At 41.3% G+C, this 23,212-nt stretch overlaps 1 protein-coding gene across 1 annotated transcript in view; it reads right to left on the minus strand.

The window, feature by feature from the left end:
- EPB41L4A (erythrocyte membrane protein band 4.1 like 4A) overlaps window positions 1-23,212 on the minus strand; it is a 218,902-nt gene that overhangs the window by 53,285 nt on the left and 142,405 nt on the right. Inside the window, exons 11-12 of the mRNA XM_077817308.1 lie at window positions 22,718-22,795; window positions 18,551-18,672 (exon numbers count right to left, since the gene is read on the minus strand). Coding sequence (XP_077673434.1) covers window positions 18,551-18,672; window positions 22,718-22,795 — 200 coding nt within the window. The remainder of the gene's footprint in view (window positions 1-18,550; window positions 18,673-22,717; window positions 22,796-23,212) is intronic.

Consider the following 23,212-nt stretch of genomic DNA (forward strand, 5'->3'; position numbering starts at 1 on the left):
GAGATTTGGTACGGGGTACCAGAAAGACTTTGGGCTAGCCCCCTCCTTACGGGGGGGGGGGGGGGGGGGGGGGGGGGGGAGGCTGCACTCTGCTCCTTAAAGGAGAAGAACACAGGTAGGGAGGGCATTCATTCTTTATATGGCTTTAACAGCACAATGCATATGCTAACAAACTTAATCAAAGGCTTTGTTTAAGTTTGTTAACATATGTATTGTGCTGTTAAACTGGTCAGGAGTCTTCAAGAGGGGAGGGGTGGGGTGGGGGAGATGGAAGGTGTTTAAACAGTGTTTTTGATTCTGTTTCTCCCCATTGGTCTGAATTATCCATGGCATTCATACTGCATCACATCAAGTCCAAATCATTAGAGGAATGCCTCTGCTTGCACTGACCAGAGGAGGTTTGGATTCTGATGTCAGCCAGTTCTGCAGCCTGATGGGAATCAGGTGTTGTCTACAGTGTACATAGAATTCTTCTTTGCAGCCAAACTAGCCTAACATGCATTTTGCTAACTGGAACTGGAGCAGCAAAACAAAGAAAACAAATGCCTCGTTTTCCAGCTTTGTGGGTGAGAGAACTATAAGTGAAGATTATAATGCCGGACACTGATGTCCTTAAACAAGCTGCCTCAGGAATCTGCCAAGAATTTTGCTGAAACTATGTTTCTCATCTTAGCAACGGAACTAAGATTTATCACACATCTGCCCACCTTTATTCAAATGACGCTCCTTCTGATCTGACAGTTCAGGCATTGTCAGTTTCATCTAGAACAATTTGCAAACTTGGAACCAAATCCTGTAGACCCTTAATCATTTGATCAATCCAATTGAAGACTATGGGACTAGTTGCATGTCTATGGACCACTTTTGTGGTAAGAGTTTCAGCCGTCTGTTCTGTTCCTATAAAAGAAGTTGAATCTCCAATTGAAATGCAATGTTTTGGTACAATACCATAAAGCAGTTTAGGATACAGTTCTACTTAAAATTTGTCTTCTAACAAGTCATACATATGCTGAAATGGCTCCTTACCCAACTCCCATATTCCATATAAACAGACTGAAATACTACATATTTTGGGGGAAAGTGAGTAGTTAAGCATGTTGATGTTTGTATATCCAAACACCCATTTCAGCATTGTACTGGAAAATATAGTTGAAGAAAGTTTAACAGCCCCAATTGTTTTCTGTGTTAATCAGTGTGAACCTGAAAAAATTACATGCCTTCTAAAAGAAAAGAATCAGTCCACACTTACTGAAAAAAAAATTCCTTCCAACTGGTGTTCAGAAGAGCGCTACAAGCCACATACATAACCTCATGAGCAGACGGCAGAGAGGTTTCCCTCCCACATTATGACCCGCAAAATAATAAAGAATAATAATAATAAAATCTCAGAGAGGCAGAGTTTCACAGATTTGCAAACCTAAAAACTTGTATAATGCTTTAAACCACCTTAGCACATAACTTTTTAATGTTTATAAACCTGGTAACTGCAAAGGAACACTGAAGCCCATTAACCTGAATGTGTGCCAGTCAGTATGCCCTCACTGACTAAAGGTGCAGTCACACCTGAACAGCTAAAAATTAACCTTGCCCTTTTAGGCTAAATAGAATCATGTGTCTAGCTCCATCTCTGTTGTTCCATAATAGATAACAAAACTCTAGTGGGGCATGGTGTTGGCCCATAGGGTCTCAGGTACATGGTGTGATTTTTCAGAATCTCTTTTGGGAATAGTCATGTAGGTGAAATAGCTGGTACTTATGATTATGCTATTTCTATGCATGTATATTCATCTTGGTATCTGAAGTTATATTAGCTATGTTTACTACATGTTTGCTCCTATGGTAATGCCCACAAGATATTTAGCCAGTACATGAAGGAACAAGTCAAGTTGAATGGCCCATTAAGAAACACTTAGCTCATAATGGACCCTGGAAAACGCCTGTCTACACTTAATGGACTTTTTGGTGAATGTTCTAACTAGAATATGGGTGGGGGTGATGGACATGTAACTTGCTCATGTGACTTCAAACACCATCGTTCACAGTAAGAACAGATTTCCCTTTACTTGGCACTTGGCAGAAGCTAAAAGGCCCTGGCCTGGAAACATATAATTTTTTGCCTCTTTCCTGCTCCGGCCTCTGGACAATGAACATATACTAATGGGAGCATTCTAACCAAGGGACTGAGGACTTTAAGGTAATTTGGAGCCTTCCTATTTCCTTGATCCTTTGCAGATGGACTTATGAGTTGGATATGGTACAGAGACTGTCCTAGCCTCATTGATTGCTGATTTCTCCCTTGCAATGGACAAAGATCAGATGTCTGCTGACTTTCTCACATGAATCAGCAGCCTTTGATACCTGTGGCATAAGCATCATAGCCCTTGTTTGTGTGGTTTTATTCTTTCCTCTCCAAATGTCAAAGCTTGTTCCCATTGAACTCAACAGCAAAACTCCTTTTGATCTCAATCAGAACAGGGTTTGGCCCCAAGAGATCAGAGAATGTGATTTTGATCAATTGCTTATCTGTCATGCATGTTCTGCCAGGCTGATTTTGATTGCCCCTCCTGTATGTCATGCTGAGGAAAATAACAAAACAATTTGGGCTGTAGTTCTATCAAGATGTACACGGCACACACAGTTCTATGCCTCTTTTCCATCAAACCCAGATGGCGCAGCATCTTTGCTTTCCTAGTGCCTGGCGGAGAGCAATACTTAGATAAAGGCAAGCTGGCAGAAGCTTAGTTTGGACATAAGGGAAGCACTGATAGTGTGTTAAGGGAAAGAGGAGTGATTGTCCTTCCTATCCTTCTTTCATTTAAGAAGTTTTCAATTTGGGGTGCTGCTGGATCCTCAATGACACCTGGAAGCACAGGTGGCACCAGGGGCCCAAAGCATCATTTTAACAAATGCAGTTGTAAAATTTTAGACAGGTAAGGGGGGTGTCAGAGGGGATGTGGAAAGTGTGGGGGCCCCAGAATGGGGGCAGGGTCACATGGAGGGTCACGTGGGGAGGTCAGGTGCCCTCCCTTGTGCTCCTTCCATGAGTGCAGTACCGGCAAGAAATGATTTCTACTTGCACCACTGAATTTTAGTCACCTCCTACAAAGCTTATCTTCAAAATTGTTCTCAACTCCTGAGACAGAGTACACACACCACTTTGTAAATCAGTTCCGGGTAGGGCTCTTGTACTTCAAAGACAATGCAAGATTTCAATTTAAAATTCTTCACACTGCTAGAGATTGATTGACATCTATAAAACTACTCATAAGGAAACACTAGGTTTTGTGTTTGGAAGGAACAGCTTTTATAGCATCCTGGTATGAAATAATAGCTCTTTTCAGGGTTATAATAATGAGAAGTAATATTTAAAATTTAGTGAGGGCTCATCTGTGCCTTGTAAGCACACCCCACAGTAAGGATCAATGCAGAGAAAAGCCACCACAGAGGTAGCAGTGAAAGGAATTCTGCCTCCCAGAGCTCCTGGATGTGTAAAGGCTAAGCACCTAACCCTTTCTGGGTTACAGTTTACTGTTTTCCATGTGACTTTGCTGCCGGGTGATTATGGGAGATGGAGCCAAGGCCCTGTCTCCTCCCCCGGTCCTCTGTCTCCCCAAGGGAAGTAAGGAGAGAGCAGTCCTTGCATTTCTCTGAGGGCAAAGACTGTGATTCTGCCTGCCCTTTACTGTGGTCACACAAGCATAAGGATTAAGCAGACTCAGGCCCTAAATAGTGAAATATGGAACAGGTACAATTTACATTTGAAGCCATTTGTAAAAACAAAATATAAGACAGTATTTAGGGATGCTAAGTATGCTCCATTTTATAAGTAATTAAAGAGAGAACTGAGAGTATAATCTATTTGAAGAAGTCCACATTCATCCATGCAGCTTAGTTTCTATTTTCTAGTACAGATTAATAGGGATGATGCTACAACATCACTTGGATTGTGAAAGAATGGGGGAAGGGAATGGGAGAATAAAGGAGTTAGAAAAACCAAAGACTCTTCCTGACTTAGTCTGAATACGAAAACCACAACCTTATTAAAAGAATAAATAATACTACGAACATTTCCTCTTTGAAAGGTGCAGCAAGAGATCAAAATATTTAAGGTCAAAATAAAAAAGGTGACACATAGTAAGAATGGTGAAAGGCATTGGTGAAAGGGAGCAGGTTGGAGCATTAAGTTATAGGGAGTTAGTGGTGTTTGGCTTGATTAGTTTTGTGGGTAGATGTATTAGCCTGCCCATGCCATTAGAAGTATGTGAGATAAAAAGGTCACCATTCAAAGCTAGCACACTGTAGTTAATGCTTTTTCTGAGTCCAGGGAAATAACTGCAATAGTTCAGATACTACTGTGTGGTAAATGGAGATTATTTACCTGTAACTGGAAGTACTTCAAAGATGTGTGATCCCTATCGATATTCTACATGTGGGCATGCATGTGTATCATGCACCTGAGACCGGAAAACCTTGCAAGTAGCGTCTGTCTTAGTTTAGGCCTCCACCCTGGATCTCCTTGTGGTCAGCACCTAGGGTGTAGGGGAGGGGAGTACCGTCTACCTCTCCAATTCTTTTTCTACCATTAATCCAGTCATGACTTGAAGCAGAAGGGAAGGAGGAAGGGTAGTGGAAAGCAGATAGGGACCACACATCTTGAAGAACTTTCAGTTACAGGTAAGTAGCCTTCATTTCTTCTTTGAGTGCTGGTCCCTATGTGTATTCCACACCTGGGTGGCTGGCAAGCAGTACTCAAATAGGAGACGGGTGCGAGGATGCAGATTGTATCGATGTCTGTAAAACTGCAATTCCAAAGGCTGCTTCAGCAGAAGGGGCTTGGACCAAAGTGCAATGCATCTTAAAAGTTGCATGGAACTCCAGGTTGCCCCTTACATATGTCCAGCATAGGCACGTCTCGAAGAAATGCTACTCAGGTTGCCTGTGTTCTAGTGAAATGGGCCTCCTCCTGTCCAGGGGAGTGAAATGCATCAACTGATAGTAAAGGAGGCTACAGCCAGAAATCCACTTATGGAGTCTCTGAGCAGATATCACTTGCCTCCGTGCTCACTCCACTATCGCAACAAATAATCTAGGTGATTTTGTAATTGGTTTCATTCTTTGCAGGTCGAACACCAATGCTCGTCTGACATTGGGAGAGTGAAGTATCCTTTTCTCGCTTGAGGCATGAGGTTTCAGGAAGAACACCATTAAGTGAAGCAATTGGTTTATGTGGGAATTTGTAAATTACCTTTGGGATGAATTTCAGGTGGAGGCAAAGGGATACGTTCTCTTTATGAAATGTAGCATATAGAGTTTAGCCATGAGGGCCCCCAGCTCGTCCACCCTTCTGACCGACCTAATGTCAACCGGGAAGGTGACCTTCATAGACAGGTGGGACATAAAGCACATGGCTCAAAAGGTGGTCCAGTAAGTGTTGAAAGTAGGAGATTGAGGTCCCACTGTGGTGCTGGCTTCACTACTTCCTAGTCAGACCCTTCAGAAATCTAGTTGTTACTGAGCGAGTAAAAATTAAATAGCCACCTACTGGAAGATGGAATGCACTGACTTTGCTAGATGGACCCACAATAAGATAATAGACAGACCCAATGTCTTGAGAGTGAGGAGATAGTCTAAAACAGCAGGAATACCTGCAAGCCCTGATGATAACTGGTTCTGGTGCACTCAAGTAGAGAAATGGCTCCACCTGGCTAGATAACATTTTCTGGTAGAATCTTTCCTGCTATAATTAAAAATAGTTAGAACAGCATCCCAACAGGAATGTTCTAGGTCTGATGCCCATCCAAATACCAAGCCATGAGGTGAAGAGTGTCTGGGCTAGGAAGTCTAATCCTGCCATTCTCCTGAGTTAGAAGGTCTGCGAAGGACTGAATGCTCATGGGTTGACAGACTGACATTTGTAGGCGGTCTGCAATTTGAACTGTCTGGGCCAATAGGGTGAGATGAGAATGACTTGTGCTTTGTTGTGACAAATCTTCCACAGAACCTGGGGTATTAGTGGGATGGGGGGGAAGGAATACCTGAAGCAGTCTGTCCAGGACAGTGGGAGGGCATTGCCCCTTGAGTCCTGACCTGTGCTTCTCTGGAACAATATGTTGAACTTCTTGTTCATAGAATCATAGAAAGGTACAGCCGGATAGGACCTCAAGAGGTCAGCTAATCCAGCTCCTTGCACTGAGGTAGGACCAAGTACATCTGAGAACTGATTGTCTAACCTGTTCTTAAAAACCTCCAGTGATGGAAATTCCACACTCTCCCTTGGTAACCTATTCCAGTGCTACTCAACTGTCCTTATACTTAGAAAGTTTTTCCTAATATCTAACCTAAATCTCCCTTGCTGCACATTAAGCCCAGTACTACTTGTCCTACCTTCAGTGAACATGGAGAACAATTGATCACCATCCTCTTTATAACAGACCTTAACATATTTGAAGACTGTTATCAGATCCTCCCTCAGTCTTCTTTTCTCAAGACTAAACATGCTCAGATTTTTGTAACCTTTCCTCATAGGTCAGGTTTTCTAAACCTTTTATCATTTTTGTTGCTCTCCTGTGGACTCTCCCCAGTTTATTCACATCTTTCCTGAAGTGTGGCACCCAGAAATAGACACTATATTTCAGATCGCAAGAGGGCATTCCCCACCGAAGGAAGATGTTTATCAGCACTGAATTGTGTAACTCCCACTTGTGATCAGTGGTGAAATGCCTACTCATGCTGTCCTCCAGCAAGTTCTGAGCACCTGCGAGGTACATCATAGAAATTGTGATGTGGTTCTGGATACACCGGTTCCACAGGTTGACCACTGTAGGGAGCCAGGGTGGCTTCCCTCCGAACCAGAGGGTAAAGAGCCACCCTCTCAACCTGAGTGGGTGGGGCCAGACCAAGCTTACGCCAATCCCTGGAAGGGGAGGGGTGGGACAGGAAGTACAAAGGGCGAGGCCCTTTGCCCAGTGGGGAGAGCACCAGGGAGGGAGACAGACACAGGCTGCTCCCTCGCGATCCTGCTGCCGACCCAGGGGAGGCCCTCGGCCAGGAGGAACCTGACCAGGAGGAAGGCCTGTGGTGACCAGGACTGTCAGCCGCTGAGTACCGAGAGGACCTGGAGGGACCCGGCTGTAGCCCGGGCCAGCGTGAGTCCGACACAAAGGGGGAGCTGGAGCTGCCAGCAGCGGAATACCCGGACGAGCTGGAGAGACCCGCTTGAGAGACCGGGTAGGAAGTAGCCCAGGGGCAGAACTGCTCTGTGGGGTGGGTGTGTTTGGTCAGCGGGCGCAGATGGCCCCCCGCTGTCCGAGCGGCAGGACCTTCGCCTCCCGCCACTGTCAGGGCCCTGGGCTGGAACGTAGTGGAGTCGGGTGGGCCTGCGTTCCCCTACCCCGGCCAACCTGCCTTGGGTAGCAGAACCACGCGCTGCAGGCTCGTGCCGGCGCCCCCCTGCCCGAGGGGCGCGCTGCAGGTTCGTGCCGGCGCCCCCCTGCCCGAGGGGCACGCTGCAGGCTCGTGCCGGCGCTCCCCTGGCCTGAGGGGCGCGCTGCAGACTCCAGCCACCACACCTTTCCCGCTGATTCCCCAGCACCCGAAAGGTGTGACTAAGGCCCGCCAGTGGGACCATAGTTCTCCATCGCCCCCTAGGGGCTCAGAGGTCTGATTGAAACCTGTCACACCACCTTTACGCACAATGGAAAGGATTTTCCCCCTCCTTGTTTATTTGTAAGAAGACAGCTGTCATGTCATCTAACATTATCTAGGCATATCAGGATCGTATGAGTGGGAGGAATCCATTGCAGGCCTGTCTGACTGCACTTAGTTCCAAGAGATTGATATGCATCCTGGCTTCCCAAGGTATCCACACACCTTGTGCCATCTGATTGTCCATGAGGGATGTGATCATGATTATCACCATGTTGGATTCATCTACCAGGTAAGTGAAGTCCTGACACTGATGGGGATTGCCACTATACTGTTCATGCTGTGTCTGTCTGGTGTATACACTGAAGGGAGCCAGACTTGTTGAATATGGAGATGCAGCCTGGTGAACAACGTTGTAAGGGCCAGACCGTGGACAGCCTGTGTGCATCGGTCAGTTACCAAGTTATGGTCAGGAGACGAATAGTTGGGTCAGGGTCAGGCACCAAGTTGCAGGTGGGAGGCAAGTAGCAGAGTTGGGGCTATTCATGGTCAGGAACCAGGGGACAGACTGCAGGCAAGTAATAGAGTTGGGAATGAACCAGGGTCAGAAGCTGGAGTCAAGGATTCACAGTGAGGCAAGCTCAGGAGCGGAAGCAAGTAGTTTGTCTGCATCATTGTTCAGACAGCTCCCCATGATGTCTTCCTGGTATCTATACCAACTTGAGCCAATCAGTGGGCTACAGGGGACTGCCACTCAGGCCCCACTGGGTGCGTCTAGCCCAGAACACACATGGTCCCAGATTCTAGTCCTGCAGGTTCTTACAGGCATTACCTAAATACAGGAGGCCATGTGGCCCAGCAAACAAAGACAGGCACAGACTGTCATTCAGGGTTTAAGAGTGACTCGGTTTATCAGACTGCTCCGGGTATGGAATTTGTCTACAGGGAGGTAGGCCCTTGCTGAGATCAAGTCCAGGTTTGCCCTATAAAGTCTATGAGCTGCATGGGAGTCAAAGTAGACTTTTACTTGTTTATGCAGATTCCCAAGGATGCCAGCAGGAGGATAAAGGACAAGGTTGCTGACTGAACTTCCAGATAGGATCTGACTGTTAGAAGCCAGGTGTCCACATACAGGAAGATGGTGTAGCTGTTTCATCTCATCTAATCTGCGTTGCCACCACTGAGAGGACCTTGGCGAAAATCTTTGATATTGTTGCCAGACCGAACAGGAGCGCACCCTGAACTGGTAGTGTTCCTGTCCTATCTGAAACCTGAGAAACCTTCTGTGGGATGGGTGAACGTCTACATGAAAATAAGCATCTTTCACGACAAGAGCTGCAAAGCACGTCTTTTTCCAAGGAGGGAATTACTGATGCCAATATAACTATGCAGAATTTTAATTTGTGAATAAAATATTCAGCTGAGATAGGTCAACAATGGGCATCCATCCACCCTTTTTCTTGGGTACTATCAACTAGCTGGAGTAGAACCTGTTTTCTTGATGGTGAGGTGGCACTTGCGCTATAGCGCCTCGCTCGAGGAGTGTTCAGCTCCTATTGGAGGAGCTCCTCATGAGTGGTGCCTAAAGAGGGGCCAGGAAGGAGGTTTTGGAGGAGAAAAAAACTTTATGGTGTAACCAAAATGGATGATACCCACTTGTCTGTTATAGCTCTCCAGTTGCAGGCAAAGTATTCTAGGCACCACCAAAGGAAACTTTGGAAACGGGTGGGGATGGCATTATTGTTATGTCACAACTCTCAAATGTCCTGCCAAAAGTAACCATTGACCGGTGGATAAAGTCGGGTGGCTGTTGAGGTGGATGGGGCTGCATACTTTGCCCTTTGCACCCTTTGATGCTTCTGTGGCAGTTCATATGATCACTGATGGTAGAAATTGTGATGTGGTTCTGGATACAAAATGGACTCTTGAAAAATTGTTCTAACACTAATCCTACTGCTATGATTTATCTGCCATTATTGGTGCTTTGATACTAAGGTAACAGGTATTTTGGAAATACCTTCAATATATAGAATCCTTTCATATATGAATAGCTGCAGTTTTTCCTACCTTTTGTCCAATAAAATCTGAACTTTATTTTGCATTACCTGAACTTTCTGACAGGGTTGGTGTACATGGTTTTATTTGCTTTTACAATAATCCTTATTATGTCAACTTCTGCTGTGGAATATAAATAGATTATTCAATTTTAAGAACCCTAAATTTAAACAACTTTAGGAGTCTTGTGGAATCATTAACTCATGTCTGTTTTTTATCAAACTCAGTCCCTTGACATTATCCGAATATAGTGTTTGTATTTAAACCCACTAATGAGAAGAGAGCATAGTGATACCAAAAGAAAAAAAAACACTTTCTTGGAAGTTCATGCACTGTGCTGTATGTTATTAACCAGAAATATTGAAACTTGATGGATTTTTATATGTGTATGTTTTAGAAATACCCAAGGTATTTAGAACATAGTCTAGACAACTGGTTGACAAGTTTAATTTTTAAATTGGAACTACCTGTTAAATAAAAATATTAAATATTGTCCTAAACCAGTAGTCTGAGTTTATTTTTTCTCTCAACCATATATATATATATATATATATATATATATATATATATATATATATATATATATATATTATATATATATATACATACATACAAAGTAAAAATAGCCAAATCAACATTTTATCAAAATTTGTAATAAAACAAAAAAAGCGAAGTTAGAAAAGAATTTCACATCTTTTTGAATGTCATTTTACAAAAGGTAAAAATGTTACAATTTTGATAGAAGTGTCAATTATAAAATGACCACATTTTCAAAATTGAGAACTAGCAACATTTCTTAGGGTCACAAACGAATCATACAAAACACTTTTTAATGACTTCTGGTGCTGCTACTTACTCAACATTATCCTCCTCAGAGTAGAGGATATCCAGTAACTAACTTTTATAAATACAACTCTGAGTAAATTTTGTTAACATTCACTTTGAGCAAAAGAAGAGCTTTAATAGTTTTCATCCTCATTAAACTTTTCTCTTTACTCCAAATGTCGTTCATCACATTGAACACTCAGTCTTGAACAAACATTTTGTACTTATTAAAAAAAAACACTTTGACTGATGAATTTCAGTCATCACAAAAGAAGTTCCCAGGAAACTGGGACATCATATAAAAAAAGAGGACAGTCCCAATTTTACCAGGACTGCAACTATAAGCAGAGAATTTCCATGGCACAAAAAAAGAGTCTGGTAAAAATAGCTCTACCACTGCAAGATGGAGATATTTGGAATGATTCTGAGTCCCATATCAGTATTACACCAGTATAACTCCACTAGAGTTTCTCTTCATTTTCACAGGGGTAGGTGAAAAGATAATGAGGCCTTTTCTGCTCAGTACTTATCTGAATTGGGGAAGTGTCTGAAATATGGATCTGGGTACAGTGACTACTCAGAGATCATGATGAAAATGTGATTTCCTAAATCACCTATCATCTCAGAATCTCACTCTACATACTACTGAGTACATCCTATGGTTAGAGAACTCAAATTAAACAAAGTGACTCTGGCATCTATACCCACTGTTGTCAAATCTCATGATTTCATCATGAGTGTCATGTTATTTGGTATTTTTCTTAAACCCCCAGCTTCTGGAGACATGTTCTTCCATGAGAATCTCAGTATTCCTTTAAAAAAATAGTTCTCCCCATACCTGCAGAGCAGGGCCAGCTCCAGCGTTTTTGCCGCCCCAAGCGGCAAAAAAAAAAACAAACCCAACCTTGCCACTGAACACGGAGGCGGAGTGATAGTGCGAAACGCGCTCTGATGGAGCGGCCGCCAAATTCCCACCGCCGCCAAGGATGGATTGCCGCCCCAGAGCCCGACCTCCTGCCGCCCCTTTCCATTTGCTGCCCCAGGCACCTGCTTGGTTCGCTGGTGCCTGGAGCCGGCCCTGCTGCAGAGAAAAGCTTGAAAATCTGACCTGAGTGTACCCTACAGGCTCAAAAATCAGAAGGCTAAAATCAAAAATTCAACACCTATTATATACGTAAAAAATCCTTATTTTTAAGACAATGTCATGATTTGTTGGGGCCTGACTAATGATTTTGAATGTTTGGGGTTGACAATACTGCATACAACAAATGAGATGTGCCCTGTGGTATCCCATGATAATATATAGTCTTCTCAGGCGAAGAATATATGTTTGCACAGTGCCTAGTATGTATATATGTTGCCTGAATATATGTTTGCACAGTGCCTAGTAGATCAGGGCCCTGATCCTGAAAAGACAAGGTATGGTACAGCACCATAAATATTAATGGCCTGATCTTCCAGACCGCACCTAACCTAGGCTGCTCCTAAATCAGAATGGTAGCATTTTACACCCACTACTTTGCACAGGTGTAAACATCCATGCAAGGCACTGGTGAATCAGGTCCTAAAGCAATAATAATAATGTATTATAAACTATGCATTTTCATTATTGAGTAAACCAGAATCTTTGGGTAGCAGTAGATGGGGGTCATATAAACATTGTCCCAGGGAGAATACCCCTAAGGAACTCTTATAATGGAGCACTTAACAAAACGGATAAATAACCTTTTCATCAGGCAATCTAGTCTGCAGCATTTTGAAAGCTGCTCAAAATGCCATTCTGATCACAATAGAATGCTACAGAACAATGAGGGATCCTGAATACTGCTCCACTGGTGGTGTTTATGATTTATAAACAGAGCAAAATTTTACTGTAACCCTTTCCCAACTAAATTAAACCAGAAAGTGGCTAAGAGCACAGCACAGTCAGCTATTCATACCACACACTTGAACCTATGAAGGAAACTCTTCAAACCTAACACCAAATTAGAAAATTAACCTTGCTTGTTTGGTGCTAACACCCTGGAGTGCCAATTAATTTTGTGAGTGTTATAGCTAGGAGAAAACCAGATTTGCAGATTTTAAGGGTAAAGAAAAGAAATTTGTTTTTTCTCTCTTTTTAAAATTAAAGTACAGTGATTAATGTTTATGTTCCGCTCTTTGGAATTTTATTGCAGTGTTATGGCTCCAAATTCCAAAGTAGAAAAAAATCTAATAGACAATCTATTTAGTAAATGAACAAACAGTGGTTAGTAAACATTAACTACTGTGGTCAAACATGGCCCATTTATTTTTCTAAAAACCCATGACTTAAAGTTTTATAGAAAAAATATTGTAAAGAAAATCAACACTAAGGCCTTGATTCTGACCTCATTTATACTGGTGAAAATCACAGTAACTCCAGTGGAGACAGTGAAGATACCCTGGGATGAAACCAATGTAATGGGACAGCTAAATAAGGTTTTATACTTAGCTCATAGTTCATAGATTACAAGTATCTAGCATATGTTTAGAGCACCCAAATCTCCTAATATGCCTAGGCTACTAGCATTTTATGTGTTGCAGTAAAACAGATAATTAAAAAGCCTCCTTTAAAGTCATTCACTTTAATGGAACGGATACACATCAAATACATAGAGATTAAAGCTTCCTTGTCTGATTTTTCTCTAATACCTGAATGGCTGATATATGTAACGTTTCAAGAAAGGGATAATAAGAGGGATGCTTTTGTACAGCTTTAATCTGGTTCCTGGGAAGATAATCTGCCAAGCCAAAATCAAACTGTCTATCCCATCAAGAGAACCAGATCATTTTTAATTAATATTTTTAGGAATAAACCTAAAGTTTTCCTCTCTTCACTATGTACACTCCCTCCTCCAGATCTCCATTTTAAGCCCCAAATATATTTAACAAGCACACACAAAAATTAAATGTTTCCATCATTATCCTCTCAGCATCTGCTCCCACTCTTACTACGGGGTTCAGTCACTGGCTGCCATGCTAATAAGTTTAGACCCATGTAATAATGGGCCAATGTGACAATGAAGTACTCTGAGCCACTCAGTGTTACATGGGATTGCTAACCCTATCAGTACAGTGGTGAGAACAATGGGAAATGGACAATATGTGGTAAATTCAATGTTTTTATATAATCAGTCATGACAATCAGCACAGGGCCACTAAAGCAGTGGTTCTCAAACTTTTGTACTGGTGACCCCTTTCACACAGCAAGCCTGAGTGCGACCCCCCTTATAAATTAAAAAAATATTTTTATATATTTAACACCATTATAAATGCTGGCTGTAAAGCAGGGTTTGGGGTTGAGGCTGATAGCTCGCGACCCCCCATGTAATAACCTCGCAACCCCATGAGGGGTCCCGACCCCCAGTTTGAGAACCCCTGCACTAGAGGAACTGGAGGTGGCGGGTGGCAGAAAAGTTTATTTTTATGAGATAAGGGAGGGAGTACGGATTTTAAGGGCTAGATTGTGTGATTTATACACAGTCCCACATTGGAGGGAATGTGGAGCAGTTCCCTCCCAAGGGGAACTCCAGGATAGATTGTGGCTCAGGAAACACAGTCCCATCCAGAACTCCCAGGTGTATGGGGGAGTGTGCATAATGCACCTTCCCTAGCCATGGCTCTCCATCCTCACCACAGGAGCTCTGACTGTGCCTATCCCTTGTACAGGGGGACACAAGCACAAGGCAAAAAATAAAGCAAAAGTTAAACTGTCCCCAACTGGCTGCTAACATAAATGGTGCTTGGCACAAAACATTTTAAGGAATATATAATTCATATTAGGAGACAGGCAAAATCAAGTCAAATAAATCAGTGTAAAATGCTAAGCAATGCATGTTTAATTCTATTACACCATGCCAGAAAATATAATATTATGAATGGTTAGTTATCATGACAACTGGTACAATTCTAACTATCCTAAAAAAATGTATTTATTTTAATAAGCTATGTCATATTACTCTCCCAGATACCTTCAGCAGGGAAAGCTTTAAATAACTCAAAACACTACTTCATCCTACCAAACTCATCTCCTAAATCAAAATTATTCTGTAGGATTTAAAGTCTGCTATTAGCTCATATTTTTATCAAATGATGCATAATATGAATCAAGTGAGGCAGAATTGATTTACTGAGTTAATAGGATTCAACATGATTACATTCAAGAAAGAGTCTATGTGAAAAGTGTAGGTTTTATACCAATGAGATGTAGCAGAGCCTGTCACATGAGGTATCCAATTATACTCCAGCATGGAGAGAGAAACATTAACCCACCCTTAACCTCTGAAAATCTTTTTAAACAGAGAAAGCGGGCTAACCTTGTTTATCAACGTACATGCCCATATGCAAAATGAAAAATGAGGTTTCAAACAGATGCTCATTTATATGCAAGGATGTTACAAGTGTCAGGACAGCCTGTCAGAGGAACATGCATGTCTTTCTTTTATAATGCTTCTTGCTCTCCATGGAGAACGTTCTGGCTCTCTCCCCTTTCCCCTTAACCAAGAGGTTAAGTGACATATGCAACACGTATTCATTTTCGTCAATAGTCATTTAGAAGTAAGGCACACCCACCAACAGAAAGTGGCTGTACTTTTGGGACTCATTTGGTGATAAATGGTTTACTGAGTACACAAGTTAAATTAAAAATAAAATACTCTACACATCGGTGCATGTGAAAGAGGCTATAGACATATGCATATATATGTGGACATGGGGAAAAAGTTTTTTTTTATTTAAATTTGTGACCTACAAAATTTTGTAACTCAACAAAACAACACAGAAATGCACTGCTTGTGGAATTTTGCACATCACTACAGGCAAACAAATATATATAATAGGTCTCAGTTTTCTCACAACCATAGAAAAATGACAGCAACTATCAATGAGCAGAGAACATCTGCCACTGAAACAATAAAGAGTAGTAAAGAATACAAGACACTCAAGTGCCCATACTGAACAGATACTGGAGATTTATGTTACAGCTGACAGGATCACTCACTGAGTAGCCATGTACTTTTCTGCAAAATTAGAGGAGAGAGATGAGGCAGGAAATGAGATCCATTTCAAACTATCAACAGAAATACTGAATAGTGCAGCTGAATGGATGTCTATGCCAAATGTTGTATGCAGTGTTATGTAGCCATGTTGGTCCCAGAATATTAGAGAGACAAGATGGGTGAGGTAATATTTTCTATTGGTCCACCTTGTTTTTCCAAATCCATCAGAGTCCTACTGTTGTTTTCAAAAAGCAAAAATCAGGCTATGTCTATACCATGAGCTAGAGATGCGACTGTCCTGCTCATGTACACATACTCACGCTAGCTCTCATCAAGCTAGCACGAGTATAAATAGCCGTGTACCCATGGTAGCACTCATAGCAGCAGCAGACACACGTCTGAGCCGTGCCAAGTACATACCCACTGGTTTGCGGCAGGTTTGTACTTGGCACATGTCTCTGCTGCCACAACCAGTGCTACCATGGCTACACTGCTATTTACAGTCATGCTAGCTTGATGAGAGCTAGTGCAAGGACATGCGTGAGCTGGGGAGCCACATCCCTAGCTCACAGTGTAGGCATTGCCTTAGTTTCAAGAGGAAGCTAGTCTCTGACATGTTTATGCACCGACACACCTCTGCCGCATAAAGTAGCCTGTAAGCAAAGGAGTGCCTCTCTTCATATGCATAGCTCGGACAATCATATACTGTAAATTGTTTACATTTTCTGAGAACGGTAAAGTAGTTCCACCCCTTCCTGAGGGTTGCAACTAACAGGCACAGAGGGGGAAGTAATGCTACTGTTGCAAGCACTAACTTTTGCTTAAAAATCAAACAGGTGAGACCTGTAACCAGCACAGAACATTCCTGGATCCAGGTAACTGCCCTCTGCATTCCATTCCAGGAGGCTGTAAGCTCCTTCATTAGAAGGAAATGATATTGAGAAAAGCTTATGAAGAAAATCTTTCAGGGTTTCCAATGCAGTTTTCCCTCTAACTCGTGTTTAATACAGATGGGGAACATCTGCCCCATGATATGAATAGCTATATAAACAGATTAGGAAATAAATACACAATAATAATGATGATCATTTATATGGTGCTATACTGGTGGGATTTTCAAAAGCTTTCCATGTTGGCCTGACTCTGCTCCCAAATCTATCACAGACTTCAATGTGAGCAAAGTAAAACCAATGCTGAGTGCTTTTAAAAATCCCACTCTATATATTTTAAGCATTAGACATTAACTAATTAATACTCACAACCCCCAATGCGAGGCAGATACAATAGTAACCATTACTACCTTAATTTTGACAGTTGGGGCACTTGAGGCAGAGAGATTGATTGATTTGCCCAAGACCACAGAGCCTGGTGGCAAAGCTTGGACTAGATTCCAGTTTCCTAGTTCCCAATCTATGCTCTAGCCACTAGATAACTATTTAGGTAGTTAGTAAGATGGAACAGATGATAAAACAGTATCCTCATAAAACATTACCATTCTATAAATGCAAATGATATAGGAAGAAATTAAGATAATGACTCACTGGCATTTATTCCACGATCAAGCAGTTGGATTTCAGGGTTGTTGGGATGCTCGTTTTGGGGTTTGGGTTTTTTGTTTTGTTTTTTGTTTCTTATTTTAGTGTTTCCTATTTATTCTATAAAAATCTTGTCAAATGTGATGCACAAATATCAGAAAATGTAATGGAGAAAAGATGAAAATATTAAACACAACATTAAGATTAAAAAGTAAAAAATCTACAATTTCACCACATTAGTAACAATATAGGCTAGGTTTAAAAAACTGGGGCTCTTGAATGCCTCTAATATTTCAATTAACTTGTGATAAGAAGAAAACTTGGCTAAATTTTCAAGTATTATAGACTAAATCTTCAATCCTGCAAACACTTGTGCACATGTTTAATTTTATGCACAGGGGTAATCCCATTGAAGTCAATGAAACTACTCATGCATGGAAAGTTAAGTACATGCGTAAGTACTCGTCTGGATAGAGGCCTAAAATCGTAAAACCTATCGTTTCTATTACTAAAATTCAGGAACTATTTATTATGTTGGGGCCAATTCCTGCAGTCACCTCTTAGTCCTAAATATCCCCACCTACCTGCCAAATCTTCCAGCTTCCCCCTGACATTTTGACAATGCAGTTCTGCGTTTTCAACCCACATATCTAAATCACACTGAAAATCCAAAGGAGGGTGGCAACTTAAATTCAATCTAACATCAAAATAAACATCACAAGTTTTGTTAGACTGATTGGATTGTATTGGAGAGAAACAGTGAGGGGAAGAATCCTTGGGTGAAGCAGTGATGCATAATTCTGGGATGCCAGAGGAATTATGTAGGTCTAATATTCTGCTTAAGACACAAGACCTTGTTCACAGAGTCTCTCGGCTTGTGTAGATGGCCCCACATTCTGGACTACAGGGATATGAACTGCAGCGTACACTAGCATGCTGCACTGTAACTCCCTCATGTGGACACTACAAGCACAAACTAAAAGTTTGGGTTAATAAAGTTCTCTTTAAACAGGACTTAAGTTAATGAGAACTAGGTGCCTTTTCATTTGCACCTGCAGCATCCACAGAGGGGAGTTACAGTACAGCATGCTAGGGTGAGCTGCAATTCACACTCACATAGTCCAAACTGCAGAGTGCTATGAACATAGCAAATAAAAGAAATTCCTTTTGATTACATGTTTTCAGGCTACTCTACTGTACTGTATATTTGAATCTACAAAAATGTACTTCTATCACTAATCCACACTCCTTTGTCACTTTTATTCATAAAGTTGGAAATCTTAGCTCCAGCTAATGTTAGTATATTTATGTCAGTCTAAAACAAAAATAGGGTAGAAAACACATTTTAAAGAGAAACTTCAGGAAAATTTAGTAATTTCAGCTTGACTTCCTGAAAACAGAGTGAATCATCTTTGGCCAAAGAAAAGGCTTCTTCTTAGACAAAATAAACAGAAGTGTTCAAATAGGGCTTACCAGTCTGTTGTGTTTGTGCCATTCTTTTTGGATAAGTCTTACTACGACTTCTTTCAACATTTTGGTCAGGCCGAGGAAGCTGGACAGAAAGTTCTCTGCTCATCTGCAAAGCTGTCCTGCCACTTGAAAATGCAACAAAATCAATATGATGGACAAATGGAAAATTGCAAAGTGAACCTTAAAGAAATTTAACATTTTTAGTTAGAGCAATTATGCTGGTTGGGAGACCAATGAATTAGTCATCAACCTTTTACCCATGGAACCTTGAGTCAAGTTCTAATATTCCTGCTCACACAGCAGGTTGTGTGGTATTAACTACAATGCTATTCATTGTGATTTTGTTTCAAATCATACCTTGGCACAACTGCCAACAGATCATGCCATTCTCTCCTGCATTTGGTATTTTTCCAACTGAGTGTAAGGAAACAGTTCCAGAATCCACACAAAATGCTACTTTACTGAGAATTAAGACAGTAGCCAACGCAGTTTGGCCTTTTTTTGGCCTCACGATAACCTTCAAGCATGTAATTTGATTGCTGTAATTTTATTTCCTGAATTAATTTTTAGAGTCATTTGTCTTACTAAAATATACCTTAACATTGCTCTGTTTGAGGCAACACATTGCTGCCTTAATATTTCACAGAATCAAAATGGGAATGATAAAGTGACACCAAACTCAGTGCAATGCCAGACTGCAACAAGCTGTTAACACCAAAAAATTATAGGACCTAATTTTCATTTATGCTAAGGCCCCTTTTCATTGCAAAAGCAATGTAAAAGGGACTTCACAGTGTGAGAAATTATATTTACACCCATTTTAAAGCTCTGTCATACATGACTACACAGTGTAAAAAGTTGCCTTAGTATAATGTGAATTAGGCCATAGGTTGTAAATATAGGCACTTGTTCCTGAAAAACATATCGCCTTGTGCACCCACTGCAGCTCTCAAATTTTTCTTTCTTTTAGACATTAGCGAAAAAACAAAAATTAATTAAAGTAATTAAAACCTAAGCGTTTCTGTGTTAACAATAATGGGGAAAGATATTAAACAAACAAAAAAATTAAATGTATAATAGAGACAAGCTTCATAACACACAATGAACAAATAAGGTAAATCTCTGTATCACAGAAAACTGTGACTCCAGTTTGGACCTATGTTACTGAACTGTTTTCAGTAAAATTAAGTTACACTTCCCCTCTCCCTGTAAAAAACAAAACAAAACCAGATGGTAAGACTAAAAATTTATTCTAAAATTTCTGGATTTAACCTTAAAGTGATATGAATCATAAATGACAAATGCAGGTTTATACAAAACATCTGTGAATGAACAAATAAGATATATTAACCAGATAGCACTATGAATTTTATTTATTTTCTGCTGTCACACAATAAGATCAATTAAACACTAACATTATTTTACTAATAACACTAATACTATCTAACAGTATTTCAGTTTCAACAAAAATAAAATGCAGAGACTTTTACGTTTTTTTATAGATCGCTCTTACATTTATTTTAAATTAAGATTTTTGGAAAGATCATTTCTAGCAGTAATTCCCAGTTGCCACATCTGCAGTGCAATGATTTAAAAACATTCAGGAGCATTTCTAATGAGTGAAGAGCAATGATACCATGTGTTAAGCATTGTAATTAGTATTTGAGTTATGTGAACATCTATTTGCATCAACCCTTTTTTTTTTTTAATTTCTTTAAACATCAGAAAATATATTTAAGGGGAAAAAACCATCAGATTGGATCAAAGTATTATTGGTTTTAAGTTTCAAATTATTTTATTCTGCAGGCTAGGCAGAAATTATTAACAAATGTTATAGCTCTGCAACCATGTTAACCTTTGTAAGCCCCCAACAGCAGCCTTCATTAATCCCCTCTGGGCAGCACCAAATCTAAACAACTAATCTGATAATGGGGAGTTCAGCTTGCTTACAAACTACCAGACTCCAAACAAACAAACAACCCAGAGGCTAACAAGAAAAGGTTATGACCCCCTCTCCTCAGGCATGGAATTACAGCTTCTGTCTTGAGCTTACACTACATATGCAGAAGTGCAGTTTTATTGTTGCCCCTCAACGATACAACCCACCCCCAAAAAACAATGAAATAAAGAACAGGTGGGGTAGTGGGAATCAGATCTACAGTGCAAGCAAACAGCTGATGCTTTAAGCACATGAAGATGCTGTTAATTACAGTTGCCAATATGCATTTAATGAAGCAACAGTTACTGAATCTCAAATACCAACCAATTAAATAATGTTCACTATCATATTGGTAATCAATACGCTTCAAATGCCCAGTAGCTGAACTGTAATAGGATAGTCCCAATCTTTTTCAAAATTCCAAGTTATTAAAACACTAACCCAGGTCTGGGGAAAACCCTTGCAGATCAACACAGCACAAGTAAGGATTCCTTTTTCCCTTCTGGTGATAAGAGAAGATATTATCTGGAATGTTTAAAAAACATTTTTGCAGTCGACAAAGACCCATCCCAAGAGGTGAATTCATTATCACCACCAGCCACCTTGATGCTGTATACAGACAGCCTGTGACAAATGAAGGGGGAAGGTATGAGACTAGAGCACCAGGGGCAGAAATACTTAAGTGTGGCCAACTGCAACAAAAAAAATGTTAAATCTCATGCCATGGGTGCAATGGAGGCAAAATTTCTTCTCCTACAGCAAAGCGTCTGCCACATCCCAATCAGCAGAACTGTTCCAGGCGGTGCACAGCCTGGGTCCTCTCTACTCTGGCACAGAATCAAGTATTTCTCATTGTAAGGAGCTTTCACTCCAAATTCATACATAAGGTCACTCCAATAAAGAGTAGATTGGAAGCCCCTGTGGAGCCATATCCTTCTCTACTAAGATTTTGGCCCTCTTTTGTTAACTGAAGTTCCGGAGATGCTTAAGATGTTGAGGGTTATATGATTTATGTTTTTAGGTTTGTGTTCCTGGGAGGCAGTGATAAGGATACTGTACTCCATACTGTGACATTCAAACTTGGCCACGGTGTTCCATGATTATGGTATAGCATAGTACTTAAGACTTGTATTGCACTCTCTGTTGAAAGGTCTCTAAACACCTTACAAAGATGAAAAAGTGTTTTTATCTCCCTTTGACAAATGGGGAAACTGAGACTGAGGGTATGGCTACACTATAGGGATTACACTGGCATAGCTCCTTCGCCATAGCTATGCTGGCAAAACCCCACACAGCACAGGCACAATCTACATAGACAGAAGGGGTTTTTACGCCATGTAGGAACACTACTTCCCCCAAACAATGGTAGCTAGGCGGACGGAAGCATTCTTCCATTGACCTCATTGCATCTACACCGGGGGTTTGGTCAGCATAGCTCCTTTGGTCAGTGGTGTGGATTTTTCACACTCCTGACTGATGTCACCAGCCTGAGAAAAGTCAGTGGCCTGATTTCCAGAGATGGTGAATACCTGCAGCTCATAAGGAAGTTGGAGCTGCAAGTGTTCAGCACTTCTGTAAATCACACCATAACTGACTTACTGAAGGTCACACAGCATATATTTGCCAAAGCTGGGTCTAAAGCACAGGTCTTCTGGCTCCAAATCTTGTGCCCCAACCATTAGACAAGGAAACCTTATTTTCCAAACAAATTGGTTTGATCTATCCCTAGCTTAGCCAAAAAGCACCAGATCCTTAGCCCCACTATGGCTCATCTGTACTGCTTTGGCAACACTCAGGGCTGTAAAGCTAGTTTAACTGGCCTTCTGAGGAATGCCCATAGTTGGTAGATTTCCCTACGGCTCTCTGCCATCCCTAGTGCTAGATCTCTGCATAAGAATCCTGGCCAGGATCCTTCCATGCTCTGGTGATCCACACTTGTTGGAACAGCCCCTTCAGGCCATGGGCTAGGTGTAATTTAGAACATCCCTAAGGCTTCTCTATGCTGTGCTATGGGCTGTACTGGCCCCCAGGGATCAGGGAGCCACAAAGCAACCTTGGCCCCTGCCTCATTGACTCCCTCCCAGTTCCTGCTTTGAGCACAGCTAAATCAGACCAGAAAATCTGGCTCTGCATCTCACACTGTTTAATCTGTGAACTAGAATGTTATGATTAACAGTTTTTCTGAGGGGAAATGATCTGAATGTAAAGATTTTAAGGTGAAATAGATTTACCTGTACCGATGTTTATAGCCTACGGATCCAAACTTGCTGAATTTTCTTGACTGAGAGCTTGACTCATTTTCTGGCATTCTACATTATTTTAAGAATAACATGACACAGTAAAATTACATACACTCAAATATATAGTAAATAAACTAATTAATGTACATGTAGAATGGTTTTAGGATGATGCAATGCTATTATAAGACAAAGTAATCTCCTCCACTCGTAACAGAAGTTGTGGGCACAAATTTGCAGGTCCACAAAGGGGAAGCATGGCTCCTCTGTAAACTCCTCATCCCCATGTCATGGCAGGCTCCCCATGGGTGCTCCATGGGGCTCAGAGTTCCATGAATCCATGCAGGTGAGGCTAGATCTAGATGGATGGCTTCTTTCTGTGCCATCACCCTTACCCAAACCCCACAGAACATTCCTGTGCAGAGTCCTGGGAATCAACAGCTGAGCCAGCACTCTGGTCATTTAAATACCAATCAATTTCCACCACGG

Source organism: Eretmochelys imbricata, chromosome 5, assembly GCF_965152235.1.
Source record: "Eretmochelys imbricata isolate rEreImb1 chromosome 5, rEreImb1.hap1, whole genome shotgun sequence".
Classification (NCBI taxonomy): domain Eukaryota; kingdom Metazoa; phylum Chordata; order Testudines; family Cheloniidae; genus Eretmochelys; species Eretmochelys imbricata.